This window comes from Amblyomma maculatum, chromosome 9, assembly GCF_055883805.1.
Source record: "Amblyomma maculatum isolate TAMU_Amacu chromosome 9, ASM5588380v1, whole genome shotgun sequence".
Taxonomy (NCBI): domain Eukaryota; kingdom Metazoa; phylum Arthropoda; class Arachnida; order Ixodida; family Ixodidae; genus Amblyomma; species Amblyomma maculatum.
Window position 1 is genome coordinate 64,057,004 of NC_139352.1, and position 13,893 is coordinate 64,070,896.

Consider the following 13,893-nt stretch of genomic DNA (forward strand, 5'->3'; position numbering starts at 1 on the left):
AACAGCGCTGCAGGATTTTTCGTGCAAACCCCAGGACTAACCCTGCACCAGAAGTGACGCCGTGGAACTGTCCGTCCCAGCCGCGTTGGAGACGTGGCACGTGTAGTTGCCGTTGTCCTGCGCAGTCAGCTCTCGGATCGTCAGTGTCGAAATGTGGGAGCTGAGCGCGCTCGCGGTGTGTCTCTTCGCGGCGCCGTAGTCTGTTTTGCCGTCCTTTGCCCACGTGAACTGCAGGGGCTCGTCTCCTTCGACGGCTACGCAGGACACTACGAGCTTCTTGCTGAGTGTCGGGTTTCTCGGGAACACGAGCGGCTGCAACTTCGGCGGTTCTGCGGTATAAAGCAGAGAAGGGATTGACTACTGCGCCTCGTAGCGAGCAATTGAAGAATTAAGCATGTGCTGTATGCGAAACATTTCTTGCGGCGATTATAATTCGAAAGTATACTCTCACCGATAAGCCTTGCTGATGCTCCTACGAGAAAGTAGCCACATAGGAAACCTTGAAACGATGCCGTGAATGTCTTCATGGTTGCACAGATATTCCTGATGCAGCACGTGTTGACGGATGCAGTGGGTGCGCTGTTGAAAGCTGACTGTGCCTTGTTGCCTGTCACACGGCGAGCGCAAGATACTGTACTGCACTGCTGTCTTCCCTCGAATGCGTACGAGCTCCAGAGGCTAGATTTTCGGGCAGCAGGTCTCTGCCTTTTATTAACAGACAACTGGCGCCGCACCGTGAGGCTATGACGAATTAACCAGAAAATCCCCGCGTGGATGCTTCCAAGGCACGTCTGAGCGCGCTGCTCAAATGGTGGATACGATTAGAGGTGGATACTTTTTTATTTTTATAGGGTTTAAGACCAAATGCGACCTAAGCTATGAGGACGCCGTAATAAAGTGTACACCTTGAGGAAAGGAATTGGAAAACTTAGAAACAGTATTGCAGCCGGTTATATATATGACAGTGTCCCAGGACCATGCGGTGATGTAACAAGTCCACGTCGGTTGCGAATTTTGCAGCTGAGGATGTTTCCGGCTTAGCCATGGCCTTGGGACGGAAGAGTTCGGACTCACCAACGGCAATATGAATAGAAATCGCCTAGTTAACTCTCTTCGAGGGTAAACAAGTGACAACATATATGCGCCCCGCTCCTCTTAGCTAATGACAGTCCCCCCGCCGCCCTGGTTCACGTAGACCAAATCCTCCTGAGTCACGTGACCACATACATCATCTTATCAAGGCAACACCCTCTTCCCCCAAACCACGTGGACACGCGTTGCCATCTGCAAGCATGTAAAAACGAGTTTTTCGTTTTAAACTCTACGCAATGAAGCCGATTACTTAGTTCTCTGCATATGCATATCTACAATAAATTGTAGTGAAGTACAGCTTTAGCACAATGTACTGACCAGCGACGACCAGTTCGGCCGTGTAGCTGTCGCTGCCGGCGACGTTCGTAGCCCGGCACGTGTAATTGGCGACGTCTCCCGCGTCTACGGCAGGTATCGTCAACGCCGAAACGGTCTCCGTCAGCATCTTCGGCGTCGCCTTGTGGCCCGGCTGGAGGGGAAAGCCGTTCTTGAGCCACGCGAATTCGAGGGGCTGAGAGCCGCGGCTGGCGATGCAGGTGACGGCCGCGGCGTCACCGAGCTGTTGCTCTTTAGGGAAGGTGAACGGCAGTAGCTTCGGAACCTCTGTGAAAGAGTCATGTGACATCTGAAACGGACTACCACGTATCTCGCGGGCCCTACGAAGGAGCCAATTGCTACCTACCTGTTGCGGCACTGACGAACGTTGCTGCGAGTACCGTGAGCATGGCGACCAGCAGAGACATCGCGCTAGACTAGAGGAGCTCGACAGGAATATGGGAGGCCTGACTGCGTTAAGCAGGGTAGGTAGGAACAGTATATGCTGCGAATTTCCTCTCTTCAGCCCTTTCTCGAAGAGAAGTCGCGATGGGACTGGTGGCGCCACATATGAGGTTCCACCTGAAGTACGCTCGGTGAGGCTGTGCAAGCGCACGGTTTCGTTGCTTTCAGGTTCATTCCGCAGAGGCTTCTCGCAGCCAGTTCTCTTTCTGGCCATAAACTCGACAGTTTTCTGCTTTTTCTATTTGGGGAGGTGATTCGATTTAATGGGAAGAAAAAACGCTCAAAATTTGGCGCGAACCAGCATCGAGTATCACGAGCAGCCTACAACTCCGTAGAAAAGCCTTCCGCACCAAGTCGCAACCCTCACCGGCCGGTCGAAATTCTCCCAAGAAATAGCACTATTATGACATCCGTGAATATATGTAATACTAAATTGAACGGCCCTAACCTCAGATGTTTCTTTTGTCTCTTGAGTTTTCTTTTTTTAGGAGTGCTAGGAGAAATACATGCATATTCAAGAAAAGTACCGACTCAATACATAATGCGACGGCGAATAAGCAACAAGTTAAACAACATTAAACAACGAAACGCACGGCGTACCGGTCACGAGAAGCTGAGATGTCGCGACGTCCGAGCCCGCCGCGTTCGTGACGACGCAGCTGTAATTTCCGATGTCTTCGGCGCCTGCCTTGGCAACTGTGAGCGAGGAGACGGTTTCCGATATCTGCTTCACTTGCACCCTTGCGCTTGCTTCTAGCTTGGCGCCGTCTCTCATCCAAGTAAACTCGAACGGCTCGCTACCCTCGACCACGACGCAATGTACGACGACTTTCTTCGGCATGGGCCTACTCGTGGGAAAACTGAAGGGTTGCACCTTCGGCGGTTCCACTGGAAAAATGCACGGATACGGGATTCAGTGACAGCTTTCCTGAACCCATCGCAAGAAAAGAAGTAACCTCCTCACCTGCGCATAGATTCCTTTCGAGTATGGCGGCGAGTGCGAGAAGAACGAATACCTGCACCATCGCGAGCTGATCGAACACTGAATCTTGCGACGGCAAGTCGCGTCAAACTGTCTCCTGTGCAGCCTGTTCTGTGTGCGCGGTCTGGTGAAGTCTACGTTCCCGGCGGTAGTGTAAGCCAGCGGTCCACATACGGGCAAGTAGCGCCGCGCATCGGGAGAAACCGAAACGTCGCTGTCGGGTCAGTTGCAAGTCAAGAAATGCAAGGAATATGTTTTAAAGACGACGCGACGGCAATGGAGACAGGTTAGCGCAATAAACACGAACAAAGATTTTGAAGCAAATAAGCAAGCAGAAAAAAAAATCACGTCATTTCGAATAGCAGCAAGTTCGGAGACGAAGAAAATTGGTTGGAGTTGGTAATTCAGCGAAATTAGCAAGTAATCTAATCTACCGAGTGCGCGTACAGACCCCGTCATTAGTGCAAATGATTATGCAGATAGTCTGTAACAAGTAGTAATGTTGAAAGTTCGGCCAGTTGTATCGATTCGTATTGAACGTATCGCGAAAAAACGAGGGCAAAATGAAGAACACATGCACGACACGAGCGCGTGTCTTGCTTCTTCCGTTTGTCCTCATCTTTTACTCCACCTTTACTATCAAACCTCTAATATATAGACAAGTGTACCACGCGGTAGGCTACATGCATGGTGCTTCAGTTAAAGCGACTTCACTGTCGCTTCTGTTGGTTGGTTGGTTTGTGAGGTTTGACGTCCCAAAGCAACTCGGGCTATGGGGAGCTATATAGTTTGACATTCGCAAGTATAGCCGACACGCACCTTCAACGACTAGGGCGCTTGTGAATTCGTCGGTTCCCGCGGCGTTGGAAACGCGGCAGGTGTAGTTGCCGAAGTCGCCTGCAGAGAGTTTCCGAACGGTAAGAGTGGATATCTTGCCAGCGATCTCCTCAACGTCGACGTTAGAGGCACTGTCGGTAAGGACGCCATTCTTGAGCCACGTGAACTGCAATGGTTGGTGACCCCTCACTGCGACGCATGACACCGAAACGTCCTTGCCCAGCTGTTCGTCGTTCGCAAAGAAAAATTGCTGAATCTTGGGAGCCTCTGGAATGAATAGCCCATGGTATAAGATGCAACGCCTATATATGGTTTGGAATCTTGTGTACTTTTTCAAAGAGACGGCCGACACATGCGTTTATGGAAAAACATATTGGCTTACCGATTTCTGAAATCGCAGATGACGTCACGAAGAGGGCAATAACGACCACGATTAAGTAGCGACTGGAACTCATGCCAAGCGAAAAAGTTGACTACTCGAACAGTGGACTGCGGACGTGGGCAATCGTCTGTCTGGTACACGGTCTCGTACACAAATGGAAGGCGCACTCTGCACATTAGACGAACTTTAAACGGACAACTAGCGCCACATGGTGCACAGAGGGCGAAACGCGTGGCAAAGTCTGCTTACCCCACAGCCAGACAGATTGGCAGAGGCCGATCTCCGGGCGCTTCTTGTGCGTGCGAAACCCACGAAATATGGAACATGTGTATCACACGTGTTCTTGCACATGGGGACGCGCGGTTTTATAAATTTTAAAAAGGAGGAAACCTGGCTTCAAGATCTTTCATGCAGCAGACTGCACTGACCGTGCACAAGGAGCGATGCCGTGGAACTGTCCGTCCCCGCCGCGTTGGAAACGTGACACGTGTAGTTGCCGTTGTCCTGCGCGGTCAGCTCTAGAATCGTCAGCGAAGAAATGTGGGAGGTGAGGGTGTTCGTGGAGTATCTCTTAGCACCCTCGTGGTCGGTTCCGCCGTCTTTAGTCCACGTGAACTCCAAGGGTGCGTCCCCTTCGACGGCTGCGCAGGACACCACCACCTTCTTGTTGAGCGTCGGGTTTCTCGGGAACATGAGGGGTTGTAACTTGGGCGGTTCTGGAATAACGCACATAATAAATGCCACCGCTTCTTAGAAGTGAGCATGCATGCGCAGGGTCCGAAGTGTTTCCGGCAAGAAAGTAATTCAGAAGCGGTCTCACCGAGTAGCTTCGCTGATGCTCCGGCGAGAACACAGCCACTCAGGAATGCTTGAAGCAATGCCATGAATTTCTGCGTGGCCGGACAATACTGTACTAAAGCTGACAGTGGGTCTCAGCAGGAACTTTTGGGGCTTTGAATGTCTACTCTACCATCAGTATGGCCTGTTCTATTTAGAACAGCGTAGTCACACGGCGGGCCGCAGACTGGACTCTACTGCAGGCGCTCTGAAATGCGCATGAGCTCCAGGGGTGAAGCTTTCGGTCAGAAAATGACATAAGCTTGCATCTTCAGACAACTGGCGCCGCACCGTGTGCGCTTGGCGAATTAGCCAAAGATATCCGACTGTCGACGCTCGCAGGTGAGCCTGAGCGGGCTTCTTTAAATGCTAATGTATTAAGAAATCCGAAAAAAGGTGCCTGGAAAAATGTGAATGTAAATAGCATTGAAACGTGCTGCATGCTTGACTGTGCCCCAAGAACACTTTATCCTAAATTAATTTACGTAATGGCGTTTTCGCAACCTCGCATGTTTCTTGTTGCAGCTTTTGATATGTTCCAACAAAAGTATTGGTAGGACACAAGTGCCTATACGTTGATAAACGCCGTTTATACGCCTTTGTTTAGGACAGGTTCATATGCAATCACGTGACCACATCCGTATTCTCAAGGGCACGCCCATGTGCACCTTCTGATCCACTAGGGTTCACTCTAGCATTCGCGAGCAGATGAATGCGACGTTTTCGTTATTGCGCTGTGTGGTGACGCCGGTGACCATGCAAAATAAAGTTTCATGTATGCCTGCAGCTATACTTCGTAATGAATAACAAGAATGCATAGTTATAGTACGAAACACTGACCAGCGACGACCAGTTCGGCCGTATAGCTGTCTCTTCCGGCGGCGTTCACAGCTTGACACGTATAGTTGGCGACATCGCCTGCGTCCACGCTGGGTATCGTCAGCGCCGAAATGGATTCCGTCAGCATTTTCGGCGCGGCCTTGTGGCCAGGCTGCAGGGGCGATCCATTCTTGAGCCACACGAATCCCAAGGGCTGGGAGCCGCGGCTGGCGATGCAGGTGACGGCCACGGCGCCTCCGAGGCGCTGCTCTTTCGGAAAACTAAACGGCACTAGCTTCGGAGTCTCTGCAGGTAACGAAAACCCGGCCACGCAATCCATGGAGGAGTTTAGTCACAGCTCTGGGGTGGGCAGTACGTGCTAAAGGAAATTGCGGCCTACCTGTTCCATCGCTGATATCCGCTGTCGCGAGTACCGCGAGTGCGATGACTAACAGTAGGGAGTTTTAGAATAGGGGAACCCAAGGATTGGGGCACCCAAGAAGATAGCGTGCCGTGGCGCAACGTTGGAGCCGACCGGCGAGTTTTAGAATAGGGTTTTACCGACGCAGCGGAGTGGGGCTTGCGTTTGTCGATTGCAGCGCCGAGACGGTAAACCGTGAAAGCATAGAAATATATAAAAGCCAACCGATGCTATTTTATTAAAAAGAAACTGCTGTCATTGTACAAAGCTATCTTTAAAATACCAGTTATATAAACTCTTTTCTTCAAGCAAGACGAAATCAGCCAATATTTACCAATCCAGGCTGAGCCGGGAAACCTCATTTGAACCTTCCGCGCTTTCCGACGCCTGGTCCCCATGGCAACCAAACGAGGCGAACTCGCTAAGCCTAGCGGCTCGGTAAATCCGGAAGCAATCAGGAAATATGGGGCACTTTATCGCTTATATTTGGTGGTGCGGGCATCATGAGACATAGCACAAGCTTCGTTAGCCTTTCGTTTGCCGTGAACGCGTGACACCATGCAGCGGTAACGACGAATGTGTGCCGAGGCGAGCGGCCGCTGCTTGGCCGGACGCCGCCATGTTCCCTGACCCTATCCGGCGATACGGTCCACGCTATTTCGCCGAGATAGGGTCGCCGTCGTCCTCTGACCCAAAAACCCAAGGCCCGCTTGGGTTCTGCGCATGCGCACTCGCGCCCCGCTATTACCCTATCCCCCTAACCGATAGGGTCCCCCTATTCTAAAACTCCCTAGTGACATCGCGATGGAAAAGGTGGTCTGTGCTCACGAGAACAGGAATAGAATATGCCGCAAATCTCTTCCGTCCGGCCCTTTTATATATAGGAAACGCTGAAGCGGAACAAGTGGCGCCACATAGGAGACTCCACCCGAAGCGCACTCGGTGAGGCTCTGGAAGGGCACGATTTCGCAGCAGTTCACTTTTCAGGCTCATTCCGAGGAGGCTACGTATGGTTAGTTCTTGTTGCAGCTGAAAAAGTAGCTTTTCGGTTCGTTTTGTTCTGTCTGGAGAAAATATTTACGTTAACGCGCAGTACATTCGTTTAATCCTGATTCGAACTGTTGGCTGCGAGTATCATGTGCAGCACCCCCCTCTTTTCCCCCAAGTATCAGGCGCTTATATTCGTGCGTTTCTTTCCCACAATGTCAGAATAAATACATACAATACAGCCATACATACATACAGCCAATACAGCGACTACAATTCACGGGATAGATAATGAAACCAAATAGCATAATTCTAAATAGTAAAATCCAAGCGGTACCGGTTACGATAAGCTGGGATGTCGCGCTGTCCGAGCCCTCCGCATTCGTGACGACGCAGGTGTAGTTGCCAATGTCTTCCGCGCCGGCCTTGGAAATTGACAGCGAAGACACAGTCTCCGACAATTGCTTCACTTGTACTCTTGGATTTGATTCTAGCCTCGTGCCGTCTCTGATCCATGCAAATTCGAATGGCTCGCTGCCTTCGACAACGACACAGTGCACGACGACTTTCCTCGGCATGGGCTTGCTCGTGGGAAAGCTGAATGGCTGAACCTTTGGCGGTTCCACTAGGAAAAAAAGGCACGGAGATCGACTATACTTCTCTCGAATGACCACCAAAAAACGCACCTCCTCACCTGCGCATCGAATCCTTCCGAGTGTGGCGGCAAGTGCGAGAAGAGCGAATGCGGCTGCCATCGGGAAGTGAGCTACTGCTCTACGACACTTCACTTCTTCCGAAGATGTGCGCAGCGTGGTGCAGAGTGCGCACTCCGGGCGAAAATGCTAGCGCGTCGTCCACAGACGGACAAGTAGCGTCGCGTATTGGGGGAAAGCGCAGTATCGCTGTCGGATCAGTTCAAAGTCAAACAGAGCGTGGAATATGTTCCGGCTGTTGCTAATATTGCTCGGTAAACGTGAACAGAAGTTTTGTAACACAGTGATCAGGAAAGAAAAGCTATGTAATATTCGAACATCAGCGAGTTTTGCGGCGAACAAGATTTGGTATCGATAGTTCAATGAAATGAATGGAAAATCTAATTTATACCAGAGAGTAATTAGCGCATACCTGGCTATCTTACCTATAACACAACCTGTAATAATCAAGAGCACCACGTGATAGATCGCCGCAGCGGAATTTTATCAGAGCCAGTTTAACGCACGCAAGCGTGGATGTGCACGCACCTTCAACGACCAGGGCACTCGTGAACTCGTCGGCTCCAGCGGAGTTGGAAACGCGGCAGGTGTAGTTGCCAATGTCGGCTGCAGATAGTTTCCGAACGGTCAGAGTGGATATCTTGCCCGCGATCTCCTCGACGTCGACGTTGGAAACACTGTCGGCACGGACGCCATTTTTGAGCCACGTGAACTGCAATGGTTGGTGTCCCCTCACTGCGACGCATGACACCGAAGCATCCTTACCCAGCTGTTCGTCGTTCACAAAGGAAAACGGCTGAATCTTGGGCGCCCCTGGAATGAATAGCCCATGGTATAAGATGCGACGCCTGTATATGGTCTGTAATCTTTTCGTGCTAAGTTTTCTTCGTAGCTTTCAAGGAGACGGCCAACACAGGCCGTTCGGAAAATACATAGTGGCTTACCGATTGCTGAAATCGCAGATGACGTTAAGAAGAGGGTAAAAACAACCACGGTTAGGCAGCGACTAGAACTCATGCCGAGCGAGAAAGGTGATTGGTCGAACAGTGGACGGCGAATATATAACGGACGTAAGGAATCGTCCGTTTGATACACGGTCTCGTACACAAATGAATCGCATATCCTCAAGCCAGCGGCGCCCAGCCTAAGCAGACTGGGCTGGTAGAAATGAATAGCTGTCTTGTCTCGGACACGTTGCGCCCCATGGTGGAAGTTAGCGAAAACAAGTCGCGAAGCATGCTGTGGAAAAAATTGTGGAGATCCAGAAAGCAGGAAAGAAAATTCGGGTGGTGTGTGACGTGTCTTGAGCGGGAAATTGAGACGATTTTGGGCCTCCAGACGTGACCACACCATGCGACTCTTAAATGATCGGGTAATGCGCAAAAAGACGTATAATAGCGAATGTATATTATAATCTGCTGCGAGAAATGGAGCAGCTCGCATGTGCAGATCACCCGCCTACGTCTTGGAGGGTCTAAGAGCAGACGAAAAGCTTGCAATATTTGCTTCTGCGGGAGCGCTTATTTCATGGCCCACGCATAAACCGTTTTCAAAAGGCTTGGTGCGCCAGAGACCGTGCATCAGTATTTCACCTAGCATAGGCTACTCTGCTGACAACGATGCATTTCAGATTTGCATGCGACTAACCGGTGAGGAGAAGCTCCGCAGTGTAGCTGTCCCTTCCGGCGGTATTGGAAGCCATGCAGGTGTAGTTGGCGACGTCTTGCGCATTCACGTCGGGGATTGTGAGCGCCGACACGGATTCGGTGAACATCCTTGACGTCGCCTTGCTGCCTGGCATCAGCGCACCGCCATTCTTGAGCCACGAAAACTGCAGCGGCTGGGTGCCCCTGCTGGCGATGCAGGTGACCACCAGCGTCTCTCCCAGAGGGTGTTCTTTGGGAAACGTGAAAGGCTGCAGTCTGGGCGCATCTATGTTGAAGAATGGCGCAAAAGCCCGTGAGGACGTTCAGAAACTGGGCGAAAGAGTTTCACTTCAGAGGCAATGGCAAGTACGAAACGTTCGACCAACCTTGAGCGCAGCTTATCTCCCTAACGAGAAATGCTAGTGCGCAGACGATGGCAATCATAGTGGCTTCGAAGGTTGTGGAGCACGGATTGCGCCGTGCAACTCCGCCGCACGAAAAGGACTGACGAAGCGCTCCTCCGATTTTTTTCGGTCGCTGATGTCGAGGCTTCGTTTCACGAAGTTATGGTGGAACCAGTGGCGCCACACTGTGATTTGGAAAGAAACTAATTTTGTCGTCTCTCTTCCCTTGTCGCTTAAAAGGCAGAGGAGAGGTCACGCGGCTGGGGAAAGTAGGATTTTCGTGTGCGTAGGTTGAAGTCGGAACTCGGGACACTGTAAAGGTGTCTGGTGAGATGACCAAGAACAAGATGACCAATTGGCCACTCAGAGCCGACCGGTGACATTTCTGTGACTGCCCACGTCTCATCATCTGAACAACAGATTAATAATTGTTGAGGTTTATGCGGTCAACAAGCATCTTACCCTTGACAAGCAGCTGTGACGTAGCGGTGTCCAATCCTGCAACGTTGTTGACGGTGCACGTGTAGTTGCCGATGTCCTCCGCCCCAACGTCCGTGATAGTCAACGACGAAACCGTTCCAGAGAGCTGTGTCGCATGGAGCCTTCGGCTGTCTTCCACGCGTACTCCATCCTTCGTCCAGACAAAGCGCAGAGGCTCGGTGCCTTCAAGTGCGATGCAGTGAACGATGACCTTTTTGGGCATCACCTTGGTGGCGGGAAAATTGAACGGCTGGAGCTTAGGCGGTTCGACTGAAACAAACCCCAGTTTTAGCTGCCGCGGGCAGTTCCTCGCCCAGCCGCGGTTCCGCGTCGCGGAATGGTAGCACCTCTCACCTGATTGCCCTTGGACTTCGCGAAAGCGCACTGCGACGAAGATGATGACGATGACACTAGTGAAACTGTGCTGAGCCATTTGTTTCTTCACGGTGCGACCGAGCGTCCACGATGCGCTGACCAGGGCTGCCTGGTCTACTCTGCCGCGGGTACGTCTTTCACCAGTGCTGCGACGCTATGGGATCGCAATGGGCTGTGGACAACTAGCGCCACGTTCCGGGCACATTAGGAAGCAGCGAGGCCTTGCTCTTGTATTGGTGGCAGCGAATATGTGGTGTAGCAGCTAGACTGCTCTATCCGAATATTGCTGAGTCATGCTACAAAATGAGTGAAGAATAGGAGTAGCAATAATTATAATCATTCAATTAGTAATTTCTCTTAGTGAAAAATATTCGTATATTGTAAACGAAAGCGCCTTTTCCGAGTATCCATTAGACTGCTGACGGGGTGCTATAACTGCGGTTTTTCTGCAATATTTTTGTTGAGCCGTGAGTTATTACTTTTGGTGCTTTTTTTTGTATTTACGAATGCGCTGGAAGATTGCGAGGCCACGCATAAAGATTGTAGGGCCAGCATTCTTTTTGTCTTAAATCTCAGCTTCGCTTTCCGCAAACCACTGCAGCCAGCTTTTTTTATTGCTTTGTTTTGTCTGCAATTTAGCCAAAGGGAAGCACACGAAGAAGACTTCCGCGCAGCGGCTCGCCCAATGTCAGTAGTTATCATAGATGCGATTGGGTATCATCACTACTTTATGCGCAGCTCGCGAGCGGGGAAGCTGCGGATGTATCGCACGTTCTCCCGAAACAAGACGGGAAGGGAAAACCGAGCCCGCCCCATCACACGTGAATTTAGGACGCTGCTATGGGACCTCCGAACCATATTATATGGGATGAACAAATGCACGCAGACATACACTGCCTTATTTCTCCCAGAAACATTTTCGGGCGTATGCAAAACAATATATACCGCAAGCTCACTCGTGAAATGTCAGTGACATTTGTCATAGGCATTTCATTTGCAGTTTGTCATTTGTAGTTTGGCTGGAACAGTAGGGCCTTCTGGAAGTGCCGCTTAAAATAAATGTTCTATAATTGTCAAAAGTTTCACTCGCTCGCATTAGAGGGCGCTACTAGGTAGTAGATTTTCGAGAGACCGTGAACTCTGCAGATTATCAAGCATACACATGTGCTGTTATATTGCGAAATACGCACCGCTCCTATTTTTTAGTTGTTGTTTAATGAATTGGGCGCGTTCTGACGCTAGTCATAACAATTAGTGATGGAGGAATGTCCTTATGCCATTTGAAGCTTAGAGTTATATGCATGTAGGTGCATAGGGCATGTCAATCAATTCTGTGGAACTCCCGCGAAATATCATTAACGACGCCTGCAAGGTGAGGCAGTGCGCTGCTAGAGGCTAGGGTCTAGGTAGCTGATCCTAACTTAAATATGAAGTTGCGTTGGAATGTTCTTGTAGTTTGGATATCATCAATAATTTCCGGCTTCTTTATACCGAGGATAGACGACAGAAGGAAATGTATAGGTTCCAAGTTGACCCACCAGTTACGAGAAGGCTTGCGGTGAAGCTGTCGCTTCCCCCATCGTTTAAGACTCGACAGGTGTAGTTCCCGATGTCTGCCGCAGACACTCCGTGGATGATGAGCGTCGACATCTTCTCGAGTGGGTTCTTCACTGCGAACTTTGAGCCGCTGGCGATTTCTTCTCCATCTTTCAGCCACCTAAACGTGAGCGGTAATGTGCCCTCCGTTGCGAAACAGGTCACTGTCACGTCCTTTCCAGTTTGGTGGCTCTTTGGAAAGAAAAACGGCTGTATCTTCGGCGGTTCTGAAAAGTGACGAAGTGATCGTGAAAAATAAGTAGCCGCTGAAGCCGCCTCTCGATAGGCTACAATTTTCTGTCCGACGCACAGATTCGACGTTGCCGTTTTGTATAGGCGAATGAGTAAAGTTGTCAGCCACTTACCGACGGCAGAGATTGCAGGTACGATTATGCACGCTGAAGCGGCAAACAGGAGGATAGACCGTGATGTCATAATTCGAAGATTCGTGAAGTAAGGAACGTGCAACAAGAACAGCTTCAGTTTTCGGAGAACAGACACAAACTTATCGTCCCGGCCTTCCTCTCGGACTACCAATCGTTGAACGTGTACTGCTGTGCAATATTTGACGGAGCACTATTTTCCAAGCCCGTGAGGAGCTAGCGCCACGTATCGGATGTTTCTTTAACTACGGTCGAACGCGCAGCAGACTCTCGATTGGAGAAACAGCGCCTCCATTTCTTTTTGCTTGCACTTGCATAACAACCATTCTGGTCAGAAAGTGAGTGCAGTAGCGAGAACATTCACGCGAACTCTGTGTAATTGACAAAAAAAAATTAAATTACAAAAATGGAGCGATGCATGCCCGGCGTGAAAGCAGCGGCAATCCAATCGTCATGGACGAAATGTGACCAATTCAGGAGATGGTGTGTTTGATCGAAAAGCATGCACCGAAGTACATCCCATGCGCTTACCGTAAAAACTAAAGAAAACAATTTGATCTTGTACAAGAGGCAATCGAGCGCCGAGACAGAGATGCCAACGAAGTTCTCACATGCGGATTTAGCGACCTGTTCACAACGCGAGTCGACGATCAAAGATGGTGCCGTCGTGTCTGCTGAGGTCAGGTGAAATCAGATGAGGTGAGCTGCACGAAAAACTTCCGAGTCATTTCATCTTTCTCCGAAGCCGAAAAAAGCGAAAGTATGCCCCCTTTTCCCTCCCTCTCGGCATGACCATAAGGGCGCGGCTGCTTATATGGACCCGATCTATCTGAAGCACAAAACCAGACAGAACATATTTCGCTAACGCACGCTTCCTTGTCCACTCAATAACTCACGTTCACCAATAGATGGCCGTCAATGATTTTGGCATGACATGATGCTGACACATGGCGCCCCCCCCCCCCCCCCCCCCATCATCACGAGGGCGCGGTTGCCTAAATGCCTATACGGACCAGATATACCTGAACACACGAGCACAAATAATACATTTCGATGACGCGACCTTCTGTGTCCACCTAAAAACTATCACATTTACCACCCGATGGTGCATGGTCAGTGTTTTTGGCTTTCACTAAAGTACCGTGCCGATACAGGCGGC

At 50.4% G+C, this 13,893-nt stretch overlaps 1 protein-coding gene and 1 long non-coding RNA gene across 6 annotated transcripts in view; one reads left to right on the plus strand and one right to left on the minus strand.

Moving 5' to 3' along the window:
- The window catches only part of LOC146179224 (cell adhesion molecule Dscam1-like), a 50,606-nt gene extending 37,739 nt beyond the window's left edge, over window positions 1-12,867 (minus strand). For 2 of the 3 annotated variants that reach the window (XM_084578911.1, XM_084578913.1), the window contains exons 1-2: window positions 4,074-4,186; window positions 3,674-3,958 (exon numbers count right to left, since the gene is read on the minus strand). In XM_084578911.1, the coding sequence (XP_084435037.1) occupies window positions 3,674-3,958; window positions 4,074-4,146 (358 nt within the window). In that variant the 5' untranslated portion in view covers window positions 4,147-4,186. Of the gene's footprint in view, window positions 1-3,673; window positions 3,959-4,073; window positions 4,187-12,293; window positions 12,579-12,716 lie in introns of those variants that run through there. The other variant, XM_084578912.1, reaches the window with a different exon arrangement.
- LOC146179223 (uncharacterized) overlaps window positions 1-13,893 on the plus strand; it is a 294,299-nt gene that overhangs the window by 40,627 nt on the left and 239,779 nt on the right. The window lies entirely within an intron of this gene.